The 20,349-nt window shown below is 41.8% G+C and overlaps 1 protein-coding gene across 2 annotated transcripts in view; it reads right to left on the bottom strand.

Moving 5' to 3' along the window:
• Nucleotides 1–20,349, bottom strand: part of VWA5A (von Willebrand factor A domain containing 5A) — a 368,835-nt gene that overhangs the window by 308,586 nt on the left and 39,900 nt on the right. For both annotated transcript variants that reach the window (XM_069213389.1, XM_069213388.1), the window contains exon 2: nucleotides 10,501–10,558. In XM_069213389.1, coding sequence (XP_069069490.1) covers nucleotides 10,501–10,552 — 52 coding nt within the window. In that variant the 5' untranslated portion in view covers nucleotides 10,553–10,558. The remainder of the gene's footprint in view (nucleotides 1–10,500; nucleotides 10,559–20,349) is intronic.

Genomic DNA, 20,349 nt, shown 5'->3' with positions numbered 1-20,349 from the left:
CGCAAATTGTGAGTCAGAGCGAGTCGCAATTTGCGAGTCGCAAATCCGAATGTAGGATGGTGTCCCTGACACCATCCTACATTCGCAAGGGCTTCGCAAATGCCCACCTCTTCAATAATCATGAGGTGGGTCGCAATTTGCGACTCCCTTGCGAATAGCGGCCCTCACAGGGATGGTGGCCTGCTGGAGACATCAGACCACCATGTCTGTGACTGCTTTTCAATAAAGCAGTTTTTTTTTTTGTAATGCAGCCCCGAGATGCATTACAAAAACGAAAAATGAAACGTTTTCGTTTCATTTTTTCAGAGCAGGCAGTGGTCCTTAGGACCACTGCCTGCTCTGAAAAAATGTTTACAGTGACATTCACAATGATGGGACCCCTTCCCTTTTGCGAAAGTGTTAGCACCCATTTGAAATGGGTGCAAACTGCGAATGGTTTGCGCCCGCGTTCGCAGAACAATCCTACATTGCACTGCAAGTCGCAATTAGGAAGGGAACACCCCTTCCTAATTGCGAGTCGCAAACCCGTTTTGCAATTCGGTAACAAGGTTACCGAATCGCAAAACTGGGTTTGTGCATCGCAATGTGCTTTTTGCACGTCGCACACAGCGAAAGTTGCTGTTTGCGACATGCAAAAAGCTACCTACATGTGGGTCTTGGTCCCTAATTAGGTCTGGTGTTAACAAAGACATTTTGTTTTTATTAAACTTCTATTTCTCTCTCTTTTGGCTGGCTTTACTGTGAGTGATTGCATTCTGCTCTTCCACAAGGAGCATATTGGCACACAAAGTAGTTTTGTTCAGTGTCAGGAACTACAGTGGCAATCAGTGACGTAACAAAACTGGAGGGTGCCCCTTTGCAAAGAACATGGAGGAGCCCCCTATCCAGACTCACTCAGGGCAGGTGCTGTGCTGAAGGGGCCCTCTGGAGGGCGGCTGCGGGGCCTCTGCTATGCCACTGGTGGCAACGTGTGCTTTTAGAGTTCAAAAACGTTTTGGTTTTTTTTTGCCAGTGTTTGTTACAATGTTGAGGGCCTGGTAGCTCCCACAACAATAAAGTGTTACAAAAGCCATGTCAAAACAAGACACGCATTGATGAAACTAAAAGACTTATAAAAATATGTCAGACCAGTTGGCTTTGTCAGTGTTTGTTTATTTTCATGCTTCCCATAATCGTGTTGAAAATGGTTACACTGATTTTCCATTTTTGGGAAATACTAGCATGTATCAAAACATTTTACTAAATGACACTTCATTTGCATCTAATCAGAGAGCATTCTGGGAACATTATACTTAGCCTCATAGCCTAAACTTTTCAAACATGTGTATACACGTTTTTATTTTTTGTACTGGAACCAACGTCAGTAGTGAAGTGTGACCTTAAAACATTTATTTACAGCACTCACCCTAATAATGAAGGCTTTCAAATAATGAACCATAAATACAAGTTCGAACAGCATTATCTATTGGAAACACATTACCTCAACTGCAGAGAGTTCCACTCTCTGTAAACAGGCAACCAAAGGGTTTGTGCTGCAGAGGGTTGGGCCTCTTTGGCCACGGACAAAGTAAACATAAAAACTTGTTGCCCTTGACCCCAAACAAGATGTCCCGGGCGCTGCAAATTGATACCAGCCCCATTCGCATCTAGTCCCATATTTGCGATTTTTTTGCATTTCCAAAATTGCAAATTCCTAACTGGAATACGCAATTTTGGGAAATGCAAAGTCCAGGGTGCTGGGGTCCTTAGGTCCCCTCTACTGCACCCCAAAATATTTTTTTACAACATGTAAGGTGCACACATGCCAAAAGGGTATGTGTGCTTTACATGTAAATTTAAAAAATGCATTTTTAAAATTTACACATGGTTACCACCAAGTTCAACTTAGTGGCAAATAGCGATTCCTTAATGCCCAATTCGCATTAAGGAATTGCTTCTTACATGTGCTTTAGAAATCGCAAATAAGGATTCCTTATTTGCGATTTCTTAGTTAGAGAGTCCCAATTTGCGACTCTTTAAACAGGGTCGCAATTTTAAGGAAGTTGGCACTTGCTCTCGAAAAAAGAGTTGATGATTATCCTGTGGATTGGGATCCTTTCATACGTATATTATTCTCGGAATTTAACAAAATGACTTGCCTTCCTTACTTGAAAATCCTTCGCTTGCTCCCCACTGCAGACTGACTGACTCTCTGTATGCGGTTTCTTTTAACTTAGAATTAACCAGCTAACCAGGTGTTAGAATGTGTTGGCTGTAGGAAAAACCTTGTTTAAAAAAAAAAAAAAAAAAAAAAGGAAAAAGAAAACTTGCAGAATATAAAAACAAGGGAAAATAAATGCTTTCCACAAGGGGAATGAGCTTTTATAGATGATTTAAAAAAACTGGAATTCAGAGAAGAAAATGTATCATTCTAAAATATTTCATAAATGTACTTGTGAATTTAAATGATTGCAGGTGAAGCTTGTTTGTAAAGCTGTTGATTAAGTAAGCTTAAAAAAATGATATGTGAAAGAATTCTAGGTACATGCACACTTTGTCAGTGAACTCAGTATGTTGCAGTCAATCAGGTCTTCAAAGAAATGTTTATCGGCCATGAGAAGATATTTGCCTGCAACAGACCTTTCTGGATTGTTGTTCTCCCTCCGCCCCAGAACTAAGCATAAACCTTGGGCAGTCCTGTTGTAGTTTAAGAAGAGTAACCTGGACTGCTCCTCACTAGGAGAAGGAGGAGCAAGGTGCAGTTTACTGAAGTTGGGATGGCAGTGTTTGTTGAGGGAGTGAGTCGCACATTGGTCACAAGGTGTTTGCAGTCTAGCTGCCCAGAATTGCCAAACAAAAGCTAATATAAGCTCGAAGTTAAGGCGCTGTATCTACAAAGATGCATTCAAAGACCTATACAGAAAGGTGTGCCAGCATCTTCTGAGACCAGTACAATGCTATCCTCAACACCATTTGATCCAGCACCTGCTTATTTCACCCCACCTATATGTACACATCTGTTCCACCTCTTTAACCTAGGTATTTGGGGAGTGTCCTGTTAGCAACAGCCGCCATGATCTCAGCAACCGTTACTCTAGACCTTGCAAATATTTACATTTAAGGTGTAAGTCGTCATTTCAGACAAAACCCCAGTTCGCACACTTTCCTGGTCCAGCTTGTGGGACTACTGGCTGTTCTTTCCCAGTCCTGTGAGTGCACTAATCAACCAATAATCGTTTCCCCAAATGGCTTCTTCAGTGATATAGGCTCCTAACATCTGGTGCCAGTAGGGGATAGATTTATGGGTGCTCTACCTTCTCTTTCACTATTGCCAGCACCCCGAAACCCCTGAAAAATTCTGGCCCCTACAAGCAGGGCACCTGTAACTAAATACAGAGGGAGTATTTAGTTTGCCAGAAAGAGTTATATACATTAGTTGTTTCACTTGTTCTGTACCACTTGAGGTTACCCCACTTCATATAGAGGCAGAGGAACAGCAGTTTTTCACAGGCCTTAACTTAGCTGGCCCTGCCAGTGGAAACCATGGACCTGACAGTTGTCTGCCACAGAGTCACCAGGTCATAGTGATGATCAACATGACTTTATTAGGTAATAGTGGCCATCACTAGATTTCCCTGCGACACAGGGAGAGAACTCCCTATGAACCGTGTATCCTACTTTTCAGTTTTTCAAAAACAAATTCTTGCTTTGGTAGGATGTCTTAAAAAAAAGGCACGGAGTAGAGTCAAAACACAGTATCTGATTAGGAAGTGTTCTGCCTACACTGCAACTTCCACACTGTCCATTGCATTTAATGGCGCAAGACCCCTGCCATGCATTTTAGGATTGGCATTCCTTGCAAGGATATTGGAGGCCATAGTCTCTGATGGGCCGGCGGGTGCTTTCCTCTAGGTAACTAAGCCTGTGAGTCTTATGTGTAAAACACAGACTATAGCTTTGTCCAGACACAAGGGAGCACCCATTATAAGTCAAACCAAGGCCCTTTCAGGGATAGAGTGACGCATAAATTATGCAAAAAACAAAGGAGAACTTTGGGAAGTTCCCAAATTTAGGTGTAGAGCTGGCTCTAGTAAGGAGCACCCTGCAACACCAGTGACTCCAGTGGATGGGTTTGTGCCTGAACTGTTGGCTTTGAAGACCTCAATGGTTCATGGCAGAATGGGTAAAGTGTCATGCTTGGAAGTACAAAGTGACTAGTGGATATCTCCAGGGTCCGCAGAGTGAGTAGTCTGTGTGGAGACCCTAACAGGAAGGTGAAACAAGCACTGGCAATGCCAATAGGTGTGGCCTGTAACAATGTTCTTCTTAAGTCACTGATGAGTTCAGGCACTCAATATGTAAGCATATACATACATTATGATACTCACCCTTGCACTTCTAAAACCCATCCATTCAGCACCTACTTACTTAATCTTTGATTCAGCCACTGACCCATAAACAATACACCAGAAACAAAACTCAACATGCATGTGAGAGATAAATGAAAAGAATAAAAAAAGAAAAAATGAAATATGCCATCACCTAAACTTTATGGCCATAGGCATGCAATACAAAAATAAAACTAAACATAGTATTGGGCATCAGTTTTGCAATGGTATTGTACACAGTGTATCATTGAATTAACGTCCCAAAATTGACACCACAATTAGAAGCAATGAGTTTGCCAATTCGGAATTAAACATAATGCACAATACAATTCAACGGTGGTCACTTACTAAATATCATACTAGACAGCCATCATCTAATGCTTAAGTGTATATTGTGTCAATGTGGTGCCAAACTAAGGGGGGTCATCTCAATCCTTCTAAACAGTGGCCCTCTTGGAACTTGGTACATCACGAGCAATCCCATCCCAAAATAGGTTCAAACTTTAGATACAGGATGGAGTACACTATAGATGAAATGACCTAAAGGCAAAAAGACTGACAGATCAGGGGAGATGGATGCTCCTACAAAACAGAAAGGAAAGAAATGAAAACTGAAAGACAAGCTGTTGAAGCATGCCTTTTTGCATAGTCATACCCATTTTGTGTGGAATGATGCTGCTGGAAATTTGACTCTGCACTGGGACTTTGATAACCAGGCCACAAGGAATGTGCTGTGACCCCAAAAACATGTCAAATTGGTTATAATCCAAATCGTCATGCTTAACTCACCTCTAAGTCCATTGAACAGTGCACAAGCTGTACGGAGGGTCTGCAAGTTAAACATCACTAGTGGGCTGCAGCACCTACTGTGCCACATATTACAGTAGCAGTGCAACATGACTGCAAGCCTACCATTGTAGCCTGTCTGTTGCAGTTTTAAACTGTACATTCAACCAGTCAAAAAAACACCTTTTGACAGGCCTAAATCTTCCTTTAAATATTAAAATGTCACTCCTAACTAGGCCTTACTGCCCATAACGCAGGGTGTATGGTATTTAAAAGCAGGACATGTAAATGTGTAATTGGGTGAAAGATGTCCAGCAGGAGAACCTGAACGGACAACTAATATGCAGAAGTACCAAAGCACACTGAACATAGTGGTAATGACAAGTCCAACAGTCATAGATTCAACTCTCATTGAAGCAATGGTTTATTCCCAAGACGAGTGCTGATGAGGTTAACAATATTCTCACAGAAGAGCAGCGTGTTCAGAGTTGAATCTATGTTGGCCATTACCATTAATTTCAATGTGCTTTGGTACTTCTGCATAATAATTAAAAAGTTTAATAGTTATTCACAGTCCAATTTAATGGTAAAATAAAGGTTCTAATAACTTTTAAGGCAAAGGAACTTTTAGATAATTACCTTTTCCCTGCCTAAGGCCCATCTGCATGAGCTCCAACTGTTGTCTGACAACTGAACAGGCCTCTTGATGAGATGTGAAAACTGCTCCTAGGACAGTACAAAGGACTTGGATTTGGGGAGGTGTTTCTGTTGCTCCGATTAACATCAGAGAGGCCTACTCTGTTACAGTCAAATGTTAGCTGACCCTCTGGGCAGGGGCTTTCTTTGTTCCCCCAGTCAGGAGGTATCAATCCTTCTGGGAGGGGAGCTGACCCAGAAGTGGTTTGAAGCAACCACAGAGGAGGGGTTGCTCATTTCCCTGGCCACGCCTCAGGTGTGGGCACCCAGGCTCCAAGGAGAGGAAAAGGATCTTGCCATGTTGAATTATGAAGAAAGGTCCAGTGTACGATTGTTTATTGTAAGGCAAACATGAACTGCTGCAAAAGTGAATAGAGTTATCCCTCTGATCGTTTTCCTTATTAGTTAAGGAAGGGCCAGGAAACCCCCTCCTCCCCACCACAACCACCTAGTTCCAGGTATAAATGTGGCACGCCTGGGTGTCTTACTTAGACACTACTGGACCTGTGGAAAACAGAAGGGCTGCACTGGCTGTTGAAACTTATGAAGAGATTGAAGAGCTGGATCTGCTTTCACTTTAACCTAGCACAAAGAAGAGGCCCCCAGGGGGCAACTTTGCTTACCTCTTGTTAAACTACAGTGCTACAAAAATCTGAAAGAAGCCCCTTTTACTGAAGAGCCCACCTGACCAATTCCAACTGGACTTGCCCTGGACTGCTAGTGGCTCTGCTGGAGTACGTCTTGACCCCATGTGTGGTTCCTGTAGTTCTGGGATCCTTGGCAGTGTCAAAGTGTACTCCTAACATCCTTAAGAATCTAAGACTTAGAAACATTTTGGCTCCAGAGACCACCGGAGAATCTGCTAACTTAATCCGATGAAGGTGAGTTGCCTCTGGGCCAAAGATTTAGGTTGCTTCTGCTTGGATCTTTTCCACTGCTGCAAAACCATTTCAGTAAAATGATGCAGAAATGGTATCTGGCCTCGTAACCCTGTTTGGCTACAGCTTGCAGCCTTGCCCAGCTGGAGGAATCAAATTCCAAAAAAGTGACCAAGTCCAAATGTATAAATCTTCAACAGGCAAAGTATCCGGCCAACAAGGAACCATCCATAGGCATGATTTTTCACTTTCTCCTGCTCAGAGCTTATCTACCAAAAGTCGACAGCTTTACCAGAACCTTGTTCAACTATCTGGGCTCATGGAGCCATTATCGGCCATGGTCTGCTCTACATGGTCTGCTGTGCGCTGTAGAGGATTTTAGACTTCCAGTTCTGAGACCAAGTCGGAAAGTGCAACATCTGATTTCCTGGTTTATCCATTTGACCTGCCCTTCATTGCAGACCAACCTTAATTTCCACCTAGATCCCAGTCAAACGCAAACAGATGACATTGATTTAGGCTAAATGCTTTCTGGTGCTATTTTTATTTAAAAGTTAAGAATTCTTATCTCCGGTTTCCCTTATTTGATCGTTGTCATTTTGGTGTCATTTTGTTAAGTTATTCACCATTTATAAAAATAGACTGTGTTTTTGACTTTAACTGGTTTGATACTTCTAAATGCTTTACACATTTTCATTAATTAAGCCTGCGTGCTCTGTGGCAAAACTGCCAGGGGTTGAGCTCAGGTTTAAATGAACGCATCTTTATTACACCTAACAAGAACAGTAAAATCGTTACTTGTGGTCGATTACTATCCATCCTAACTAATAATTTACTTTCTCACAAAGGCCACTGGTGCAGACACTGAAGCATACTCATTTTCAGGCAGATGTGCATGGGATTATAGAAATGGGCTAAACTATCCATTCATGCACTACGCAGTCATGGGAAGAAGCAAAACGTGAATAACACAAACTGACAGAGAGAGAGCTGACCCAGTTTTTTTATGCAAGGGCCTAGACGACATCAACACCTGACACACCCTTATGCAACAGTCTGCCAATGATAATCATAGTTCAAATCTTCTAAATCTCTAGTTTCACCCCCAAGTCTGTTAACATCAATGGGTCTGTTAACATCAATATATTTGATTACTACAGTAATCTGTAAGTTTCCATGTATGAACGTGCATGCATTCAGGCATTAAGACATTGTAATATCAATCTATCCTCCAAGTAAGACTGGCTTTAACATACAATTTTTACAATTGTTAAGCCAATCCAACTGCTTTTTTTGTACTTTTTCATAATACACAGATCAGACCTTCAGCATCAGACATAACCTGTGCTAATGAACCAATCAAGCTCATATCCTCTATTGTTGGTCATCACCATAAGAAACTGATTCCTGAGATATTGGGCATTATTTTTTCTAGAAGGTAACCATCAAGTATAGTCAGAAATATGTGCAAAATTAGAGTTTGCAGAACAATATCAGTCCCTTCTAAGAGGGTCTAATGAGGATTCGTACAGTAGAAATCTAACTGCACGTTTTTTTCAGAGACTTAACACCAACAGATCCCTTACATATTATAGCAATGTTCCTAGGTTATGCACTAACAGTCTACAAAGCTTTAAAACAGTGTAATTACAATCCACTCTTAAAGGTCTATAGCCGCTCATATGTTTTTCACAATAAATAAGCGAGACCTATTACTTTAGTCATATGTTTTCATTGAAAGCCGATCAGGCCTATGACAACTGGCATAAGGTTCCCAAATGAACCAAGCAGGCCTATGACCTTTATCCTTGGCTTGTGACTGTCACCAACTCAGGCTTATTACATACGCTTTCTCATAAAGCAGCCATCAGGCATTAGTCAACAAATATGTATAAAATGACAGATGGCAAACCATTATAAAACCCTTTGAAGAAACTCAACAGGGATTATCACAGTGCAAATCTTCTACTCCAGGAATGTATTTGAAATAGTAACCAAGACTGGCAGCCCTTACTTGCTAGGTTAATCTGTAAGACTCAGTGAACAGTCCACGGCCTTCAACAGTGTAATATTAATCTACCCTTAAACACCTACTGGCTCAAATAAGCAGATTTCTCAATACATAATTCAAGCGTACTACCTATATTGTAACTTTTTATAATAAACCAATCACACCTATGGCATCTAAGATAATGTATCCAGCTGACCCAATGAAGCCTATAGCTTTCACCACTGGCTTGGTGCCATAGCCAAATGTGTCCAACTGTATTGCACATACGCAGGCAAATCACAAATAAACATATAAATGAGAGCAACACATAAGACTGAATAAATTAATGTTTACTGTCTTTTTTCTCTCTCCTAGTTACATGTTTATTTTCATCTTGTTTTCTAGAAAATGTATTTGCGATTTTAACTGATTATAATGCTGTATTGTGGGGTAGGAGGTTTAGTGCATTTATACAATAATTTGCTTAATGTGAGGAGAGACATGCCCTTTCTGTGAGAAAAGCCTCTATTGAGATGCATTAATGTACTGCACAGTCTACAAATTCCAATTCGGGGGTTTTCAAGGTGATATTAAAACTTTGTGCAAAACTGACGTTGTTCACCTGGTACGTTTTCGGCATTAATGCGTTTTGACTGGTGAGGTCCTGAGGTGTGAGTTGTATGCCTGAATACTGACAAGGTGATTGATGTCTCTAGGGGGGAGATTTATTTTAGTGTTGATATGGTGCTCTGACCCCTTGGTGTTGTGGGCCCCCTCTCTTTTGAAGGTTACAAAATATTTGTATACAGCCTTTAACAACGTAAAATGATAATCCACCTACTGACTTTCACAATACTGTCCTTGTCATAACTTTTTATGATAAAAGATATGGTGAGTCCTAAGTTTTTATCACTGGATTGTCACCATAACCAACTTAGGCCTACTGAATTTCGCATAAAATGTTCCATAAGGTAACCCCCAACACACAATCATTAGGACCTGTACTAGTGGGACTCAGATAATTGTTTTGGGCTGCCTCGCATCCCTGCGATTTAGTGTTTGAATCTTCGCTTGACGCATATGTTTGCGCCCTAAGGATGGTGTATGGTCGGTTGACCAATGGAGACTGAAATGTGCGTCGACACCTACATTTCAGTCGTACAGTTAACATATAGAGTCTTTGTTGTATTTAAGTGTTTTTTTCTATTTTATGTTGACTTATGTAGCAAACACTGTTCAAGTAACCTTCTACTTGACCTTTCAGCGATGTAAATCTAATCATGTGATATGGTACAACATATAAGCTTTGTTAGCACCTACATCATGGCTGTTATTTTGATGATCTGTTCTGAACAAATTAATTGGGTAATGGATAAGACTGAATTTATCTATGCTTTTACAGGTTTATAGTTGAGTATGACCTGTTGGGTGTGAATGGCATATATTAGTTTGTGAGTATGATTTCTTAATTGTTTTGGGGAATTGGGCAGTTGAAATATGCTATTTAAATCATTTAGAAAAACATAAAAGCAAACTTTGAATAAACAAAAATAACGAAAGGTATGTTTCTTCATATTCATTTATTTGTGACGTTAATTGTATCGTACAACAGTCTTTATGAGAACATCTAATTGGAGGTGGGTCGTTCTTCAACTGTTTTGTCATGAGTAAAACCACTGTCAAACCAAGCAGGAGGATCATGAAATACAAAACACACAGAGTCTGTACACAAGACTTGAGCCATGTATAGTCACTGTACTTAAAAAGGGGTAAGACCACGCACCTGGATCCTTGGAAGCTGTGAGCAGTCCACAACAGCGGTTTATGTCAGCCATCACTGCCTGAGGAAAAAAGTAGGAAACATTAGGCACTTAATTTGCCCACAATCTAAATTATGATGCAACATTTTCTCTTTCTCCTTCCCTTTTCCCCTTCCACTCCTTTGCCTAAATATGGTAGATGGATAATGGAAATGGTGAAGACAATAGAGAAGACAGGATTGATTCTCTCTCGAAGTAAAAGAGATAGGAATCGCTAGGTAAGATCACCAAGACACAAGCTGCACACACTGACAGGTTAATGGTTGTTAAGTCAAATGAAGGGTTTTTGACCCGATTTGGGAGAACAAGTTTTTAAGATTGGCTTTTCAGGCTATTGTTTAAAAAAAAAAAAAAAAAAAAAAAAGACATACCTGGAGAGACTTTTGACGAGTGGTTGCAGTTCATTGTCTGTTAAATTGTCATTCACATTTTGCTTCAATCAGTCCAACACAGCATACAATGTTGTGGCAATGTGTCTGCCCACTTTACCCATTGGCTCCCCTTACTTTGAATGGCCACACAAACCGTGGGCAGATTGTTCACAACCAAATAAAAAATAACTCCCTTATCTTCAGTGTCAAAGCTGGTATAGGTATAGGTATAGGTATTCTTTAGGTTTAGATACAGGTATAAACGTTCGGTTAGTTACACATTAGGTATTTATTATCTTAACTTTCAATATCCACTATTTACACCATAGGTGCTCAGTCAGGCGGGGATTTATTTTCCATCTCTTTTTTAAAGATGCTATTGTAAAGTGTGTAAGTGACAGAGCAACTTTGTAGCTGCCTGTGATTTGAATGTAAAAGTTTAATGTAAGCATGCAGCTTTCACTTTTAGGTGGCAGCACTTTAAAATAAATATATATTTTCGCAATACAAAATAGCCACTGCACCCGCTTTGACCCTCAGTGTTACCAGTTTGGCTTATACACGAACCGAGGCAGATGGCAATTCCACTCCTCAGGATCAATGTTTGATCAAAAGTGAAAGTACATGTCACATGATTCACCACCAACCACTTCAACATCATAAGATCACACCATCTTCTGACATTGGCTCCATTCAGAGGCTAAAAGCCCAATGCCCTTTTGGACATTGTTAGTTATATGGTCCTACGTCGTCTAATACCAGCAGAAATGTAACAATGCTACATTTAAGCTGACAAGTCTAAATGTATCCTAAAACTATTAAAACCTGTAATCAAAACTTCCCACATTCAGGGAGAGAAAAGAAAAAGATCTATTTTTTCTAGAAAATATTAAGGGCCTGATTCTGACCCCGGCGGTTCCTTACCGCCGGGGCCAGGGTCGGCGGGAGCACCGCCAACAGGCTGGCGGTGCCCCGCAGGGCATTCTGACCGCGGCGGTTTTGCCGCGGTCAGAAGTGAAAAAACGGCGGTCTCCCGCCGGTTTTCCGCTGCCCTGGGAATCCCCCATGGCGGCGCAGCTTGCTGGTTCTCCCGCCAGGAACAGGATGGCAGTATGGGTTGTCGTGGGGCCCCTGGGGGCCCCTGCAGTGCCCATGCCAATGGCATGGGCACTGCAGGGGCCCCCGTAAGAGGGCCCCACTTTGTATTTCAGTGTCTGCATTGCAGACACTGAAATACGCGACGGGTGCCACTGCACCCGTCGCACCTTCCCACTCCGCCGGCTCAATTCTGAGCCGGCGTCCTCGTGGGAAGGGTCTTTTGCACTGGGCTGGTGGGCGGCCTTTTGGCGGTCGCCCGCCAGCCCAGTGCAAAAGCCAAAATACCCTCAGCGGTCTTTCGACCGCGGAGCGGTATTTTGGAGGGGGGAAGTCTGGCCCGCCAGACTCAGAATGACCCCCTAAGTGTTTATACAGTTAAAAAGGTAGCAAAACTATTTTACTGCATACTATCACGACGACTGCTACACTGAAAATACAATTCCTGTGAATGAAATGTACTTACTGCCAACTGACCAGGAACGTGTTTCATGAATCTCTGTCACATAGAAAGTAACACATTAGCAATCCTAAACATCTGAAACAGTATCCTATCTGGCGAGACTTCCAAAAGGCAATTTTTGAAACTTACAACTGTGCTACAGGTCACTGAAGAAGGGGCGATACCGAGTTCTATTTTTTTTTAACCTAAGAATGCATGTTCCTCTTGTAGGCCATAAAAGGTATTTAAAATTTAAGATTAGGAAGTTTCAGACTAAGCAGCCATCTCTTCGTGTGGTATTTATCCTTCTTGAACTGTACAGATGTGTTGTTTCATGTGATAATCTGTATATGTCATTTGAATGTTTGATTCAATATCAAACTTGTGAGTGCTCTCTGCTTTATTTACATTTCAGTATAGTTTTCTAAATGTGTTCTTCCTTTATACATGCTTAAACAATGGCTTTGAGTAGATACTAATCAACGGCATGTTATAACAAAAAATAAATAAATAAATAAATATGCCCCACTTGCCATTGCCAATCACATTCATTATTGTAACCATTTAATTTGGTTGAGGGGGAGTCTTTCAGCATTCCATGAGGTATATATAGAAATTTTGAGCAACTAATGGTAGATGCCCAGCAGTGATCCAGGTCCCCATTTTGACCTAGTCCTGGGACAGGACAAAACAAGCATTTGCAATGCAATGGGTCTCGCATTTGCTCAATTTAGAGCTATTAGCGTTGTAAACTCCTAACCAGACTTTTCGTGCCACATAAACTGAAAATGAAAAGTAAAACAGTTCACATAAGCGAGCTGATTCACAGCGCAACGGCATCAGCATGAGGCAGGACACAAGAGGAACAAGAAGTTCGCTCGCAGTCAAACCTATTGGCAAACGCGCAACTAGCCATGCAACAAGGGTAATGTCCAAGGTGGTAACTAAACCCCCCCCACAGAGGAACAAACGTAAAGCAGTTACCAACGAAAATAAATGATTTTTGATAGGCAAGCCCACAATGAGTGACAGTGATGGGAATGAGGTGGGCATGGTTAAAAGCCCAGATACATAACAACACGTTGGAAAAGCAGCACTTGCACGCCACTAAAAACAAGTCACAAGGAGACAAAGATAGTGAAATAAATGAAATCCTAGGAGAAGAGAAAGCTCCATGCCAGTGCCAAACCAAAAAGCTACAAGATAAAAAAATGGTGAAAGAAACAGGCTAAACAAGCATTGGCAAAGTCGATAGGCCTGGCTTTCATTGCTAAGCTATTGCCATTTTTTTTTATTAAAGTACAAAAGAAAACATTAAATGATGGATATTAGTAAGTGTACATGCATACAGATGCACTAGTGGTCATCTTGTAATGGCTTTTGCTATAATTTGTCCAAAAAAACATTATATGATGGTCAAGCTTGAACGTTTATGCGAGGGAATACAATGTTGGCCATCTTGGAATGTTCTGCCTATACTTTAGTAAAACCATTTTATAATAAGTTGTTTTGAAAAGAAAAAAAAAAATCAGGTAAATAAGTTCCCCACATGATTCACAAAGTAATATAGCCTTTGCGCCTTCTGTACCTATGTCCATGCAGAACTAGGGGCGGATTATGGGTGGACTGGTGAATGCCGACCAATGTGTTAACCCTTTTTTGTGCATGGGTCGGACTTACAAGTTGTGAGATATTTGGTACCTCAAACTTCATTAAATTCTGGATTCTAAATTCTGCCGACAATTAATGGGGGAAATGTGTAGGGCATTTATCATGCCATGAGAACTTTGGTGGGTTGAACACCAAAATCTGCATGTTATTTCCCGGAAACTCAATATAGGCACCCCTTTATCGCACCAGATAAATATTATTGGTGTATCGTTATTTATGAGGTATGCTGTATAGTACCATGTTTCCCAAACCACTCGCAGTTAGACCCAGAGTCTCCTTAGGCTGGCGCTGGACTATTTCAGACAAAATTAATGTTCACGTCACTCGTGTTTCTTTCCGTGAGACATGAAATTTGAGTGCCAAGATTGTTTTCGGTATTAAAAAGTGGGTACTGACCACTGTGATTAAAGTTTTGAGCAGATGTTGCATATAATATGCTTGAAACATTGTGCATTATAACAAAGCAGCATTGATTGGAGGAATGTAACTCTGTTCCGTAGAGAAACCTTGCTATATTGGAGAATTCTCAGCTTTCTATGCACAGCCCTCAACTAGGAAATGTGCAAATAATGGCACTGCAATTGTTTGGAGGTTTCAAAACCACCTTTTAATGTAGCATCAGAGTGGGGTATTACACCAGGTTTTGCTTTAGCAATACTCATGCCTGCTATTACTAAAGGCTACTAAAATATACAAAAACAATTCAAAGAGAAAAAAAACCACTACATTTTAGAAGCTGGCTTCAGATTCCTTACTGGTGCAACAGGTTGGTCCACTCACTGTGCTGTGGCTGCACCTTAGTTCAGGAATCCACTGGCCTTGAATACCTTCCAAAGCTATGAGCAAACCAAGAGAAAGGCTGGCAGGAAATACTGGCTATGCAGCTTTACACTACCCCTCCAACCAGTCAGATACATTGAAATGTGGCTAGAAGCTAACTCTGAAAGAGTTTAAACCCACCTGCTCCAACCTGTAACAAACTATGTGATGCCAGTCTAGTTGCGGGGAGTTTACTGTGACACTGGAAAGGATCTGCACCACCCTCTGGCCAGGCATGGCACGATCAGCTAGCGGACTCCAGAACTGGCAGTCATAACCCTCTGGGATCAGCGACTAAACACCTAGCAACACCCCCAGGGCTAGTGGGACTCCTGCCACGCAGGAAGAAGACTGCCTACCCCCGCCTCAACAACCAGGTCTCTGGCCCAATCCACAGCCGAGCCAGCAGCTCAAAGACTATATATGCTCTATGAGCAATTGCAAGATTTTCAGAACCAAGTTGGAGAGGGATGTAACAAACTGTGCGATGCCAGTCTAGTTGCCGGGAGTTTATTGTGACACTGGAAGGGATCTGCACCACCCTCTGGCCAGGTGTGGCCAGAGGCTATAAAATAAACTGGGCAAGACCGCACAGGGTCTTTGATCCCAACTATATGAGCACATGTGATCTCTGTCTCTGCAAGCGCGTGCAAGGCCTGCAATACCGGCCCAGCAAGGGTCAGTACACTACCTCCTTAATAGAAAACGCCCATTAACCTACTAAACATTTCAACTCTATTGAGGGGTATTTCTTAATCTTCCCCCCACAAAGGCTAGAATTTCCTGGTGGTAATGATTACCAAGGAAAGAAAGTTAAACAATTTCAAGACGTAAGGCGGAGCTCATAAAAGAGTTCCCTGTGTTGAGATTAAAAGTTAAGCGTTTTCAGCCAAAGACATACATGATATATGCTGGTCACTCAGCTCTCACAAAAATGATTATCTGGCCACTTTAAGCAGTCTGGATCCTTATGAAAATGTGCTCTATGTCAGACGTCCCCAGATGAAATGCGATCTCCCAAGAGTTAGGCATTCATTGCATTCTGAACTTACATTAGTTTGAACTACACTTACATGCTAGGCGCATGCTACGTGGGAAACAGGTACTCTACGTACCAATGACAGTGTACTTCATATTTTAAATCTTTCAGACTTTTTCTCAGGGAAGAAACCCCATACAATTTAACCCAAGAGATTTTGAGACCTATATGGAGGAGCTTCGTTTTCATATTAGAGAATGATTCCACTACTGTCCAATTTGCATTGGATAACAAATGCCCATTTTTTTTAAGTGTCTCTACGTCTTTACCACTTTGCCAAAGAGAAAAAGATGCTTACACACCTTCCCACATGCAGTTCTCTTTCAGGATATGTACATCCCTAGAAAGTCAACCAGAGCAACCAAAATGGGGCCATTAGATCTGCTGGGAGAGACTTCAAAAGCAACTATCAGATGTGTCTCAATCCCAAATTAGGATGGCAATGGCAATGTCAAGTCTGTTGCGGTTCACCCGTGTAAAAGACAACACAAATTCGATCTGCCACAGGTAAAGTTACATCCCAAATGACAATTGCACAGGTTGCCATGTATTGTGTTCCTACACTGGAGATGTCTTGGTCAACCATGCCCATTTATTTATGGTCTGAAACACTTCGGATATTCGGGAAGGAAACCCTGCCTTGTACCACAACCAACAATGGCCTGAGAGCTCCTTTACACCTGCTGCTCTACCTGCTAAGCATTCTAGATGTTAATTGGCTTTCCAATTCTTGAAAAATCTAGTCTTACCCTTCCAGTATTTTTTAGTGGAATAAAGTATACATTCTATTCGAAAAAAATCTAATTCCCCATCAATAATCTGCACATTTATTGCTCATAATCTCTGCTCATGACCTATTCTGGCTTAGTTTTTTTATTTTTTATTCTCTCTTGGCAAGATGATCCCAAGGCATTCAGAGTTCTTGATGAATTAATGATAACGTGATTTGTCAGCTACAGATGGAACATTCCATTAGGCTTCATCTGAAGCTAAAATAAATGGTTCTCACATCCAGTCTCATTTGTCAAGTTATTTCCACTAACCTGGACTTAACCCCCCTCCCACTACTAAGCAAAATTATGTGGAACACTATTTACATAAACATTACTATTAAACAAAAAGGAACTGTAAATTGTTTACTTTCTTGCCTGTGCATTTGTGAACCTAAAAAAACATACATTTATGAATTTAAGCAATCTCACAGTTGGCAGGTACAAAAGAATTGTCCTGGCATATGTTACTTGCCCATTCTGTGTCTTCTCCCAAAATCCTTCATAGCCCTTAAGCCCACTAGATGATCTTTTCATGCATTCCCGGTTGCCTTTTAGAAATAGTACATTACAAAAGAGGCCCATCTAAAAGAATGACATGGATAGGAAAAAGGATTTTCCAGTAAAAAAAAAATCACCCACCAGGGTTACCCCTTGGTGGCATGCCTCATCACTGGGTTTCTTCCTGTTCCGCTACAGAGCGGGGTGTGCTACGACCTACAGGATACGTGGGAGCACTGATGTAGTCTCCTCAATGTGAATCACAGGAGGGATAGGAGTGGTGGGGTCTTGGGTGAGTTAAAAATACCTGTCTCCTAGTAATTCCAATGATTTAATAGATCTCTTGGAGGCGGTATGATTAAAAAGGGGCTGACAAAGCGGGGGATGTAATGTACCTAACTTCCTAGTCTACATGTTTCGAAGCCTTACCCCTACGCTCCTCTTCAGGACCAAAGTGGACTCCCTGGTCCCACTTCTTGTTTGACTTCCTCTATTGAAAGCATAAATAATACATGCTCTGTGAAATGGTGCAATTCACCTTACTAATGTGGTGTCATAAGATAATACCTATTGTTTACGGTGTCCGTCATTGATACCTGTGGAAATACAAGAGAGGCATGGTTATCATAGCCCCTGTTTGTAATGGGCCACTATATGTGTTGTTTGTGGGTGTGGTGCCACCTATTTGCAAACTGCACCCCACTCGTGGGAAACGGCGCTTGTGTATATCAGGACTGAGAGACTAAATTACTCTCACAATCAACAGGACAAGACATACTACAATTAAAACATGTAAACACATGAAACACACCAAACAGCACACACATGGTGCATGTGTAACCTACTCAGTAATATTTAGAGTCTCATATCATAGCTCCTCCGGGAGGAGGGTGTACTTGTAGTCACACACTAAAGATATGGCAAAGTTTTAGAATCACTTCATCTTACCATATCTGTAGGGCCATGTAAACAATGTTCAAAAGGCACTTACTTCCTCAATGCTCACCTCCCCAGGGTCTGAAACTTGAATGCTCACATGGGAGCAGAGTTTAAATGTGCAGCAGCTCTTGCATCTCGGCATGCTAAAGTGTGCAGTACTAGACTGCTAACGTCCAGACCGCTAACTTCCCCAACATGGCGGCCTCCCGTGGAACGAAGAGGGACACGTGAGGACCCTAAAAGTAGGTATCCCTTGTGGGTGCCTGTAATTGCACGGAGGTCACTGGGGCTTCATGGGCTTACAGAGGCAGAACTGGGGACTCCCATATCGTTTTGGTAATTATTTGGGAGATTCTTTCTTGTGTTTGACGAAAGGTTACTCGTTTCCTTCATACTATGATGGTGACGTATATGTGAGTGGCTAATATTTATTGTGGACGGTTTGCTCTTTGTGACACTAAGGAATGTAAAGGAATGAGATTGACATAGGACCTTCTGCACTGCCTAGGTGTACCGGTCAGGAGATGTATATCCGACTAATGTTTAATGTGATGTTAATACTTCGTCAGCTGGCTCCAAGGTATGTTCTCATTGAGGCCATATTGGTGTGTGCGCAATTTATAAACCCATGTGTTATGTTCTACCTTGTAAATATGTTTAACCTTGTAAATAGGCTGTCAGAATGCTGAGCATGTGACAAGGAACCCAGACAACCATATGGTTCCTCGAGTATGTAATTGGAATTCTTGAGTTCAGAGTTCTTGGCAGTTGATGTAATCCTTTGGACCAAGCTGCCTGCTCCAGTTAGTGGTTCCAAATTAAACCTTTATTCTTTAACCTGCATTGGTTCTCACTTTGTAACTCCATTGTTGTTTTTCAAACAGTGTAGACTCACAATTAATCTGTTTATGGCGTTTCTAGGATAACCGACTGGTAATCCTCTACTGTGTGTGCTTTCTCTTTGAAATGAGTGGGCATTTTTGTCGTAGCCCATCTACATCTCGGGTTACTACTGTGTTCGCAGATGCGAGTCTTAACCTTGCCGGTGGTCATCCACACATAATGTAGGTTGCATGGGCAAGTGATCATGTATACTGCTCGCTGAGTGTTACAATTGGAGAAGTCTCTAATGTCCCATGTTGTGCTGTCTTAAAGGTGACCTGTTTAGTGACCTTTGTTAGATGGCACACAGTACAATTCCCACATGGAAGTGGTAGTTAGTTGATATCTTCTGGTTTACTACGAAGATGGCGTGGGCTGGGGTGTTCAAGCATGTCTCTAAGACTCATTCCTCGTTTACGTGAAAACATGGGTTGGGGAATATTTAATGAGCCACTATTGAGGATGCGCCAATGTTTTAGAAATAGTAGTCACAAAAGGGAGATGCTCATCAACTGTACATAAAACAATTTCAATCAGCACATACACAAACTTGAAGTGGCTGGAAGTCAGTCATCTCAAGGAGCAGTGCTACAATTTACAGTATTCACATTTGGAATTGTTAGGTTGCAACAGTCCATATATTTGCAAAGAACCCATTGTGGTCTATCTGCGTGGACTTTAGAGGGTTAAAGTATTTTGCCCATTCCTTCAATCATCGCTTGTCAGAACCGTTCAGGAGCCCACGGGGCAGGTGTTGCTCCTGGGCAACAGCAGTTAGGGTTGAGGCCTTATGCCACTGCTTTCTCAGGGCCTGTCTCACTGTGGTTCTGCACATTGGGCCAAACACAACCTTTTTTGGCCCTTGACTGTCAATGGTAGCAAGTGCAAGCTGTCACAGACATCTCAGGGAGGTTAGTGTGAGGGTACTCAGGCTTAGAAATCATGCTTCATTTTCCTCTCCCCCAATCCCCATTTCATTTTATTACTTAGGATCTCAGGATTATGCCCATTCAGTCTCTCACCCAGTTTGTAGGAGGAGCACAGGCTGTGTTTCACCTTCTAAAGCAGCAGGATTTTTCCAGGTGACACACAGCAGTCTTACCCAGAGCTGTGTGTCAGCTGGATGCACAGCACATGACTTTAGGGTCTCTGCAGGGGCTTCTATTGGCGGCCTTCCCTAAGGCAGCTTGCAGTATGTCACTCCTCATGGAACAGCACATTCTGGTTTGCCAGTGAGTACCTGGTACTACTTAAGCGTGATAGTCACATGCCTTAGGTGCTGG

Source organism: Pleurodeles waltl, chromosome 11 (assembly GCF_031143425.1).
Source record: "Pleurodeles waltl isolate 20211129_DDA chromosome 11, aPleWal1.hap1.20221129, whole genome shotgun sequence".
Taxonomy (NCBI): domain Eukaryota; kingdom Metazoa; phylum Chordata; class Amphibia; order Caudata; family Salamandridae; genus Pleurodeles; species Pleurodeles waltl.
This window is presented reverse-complemented; position numbering and strand designations above follow the sequence as displayed.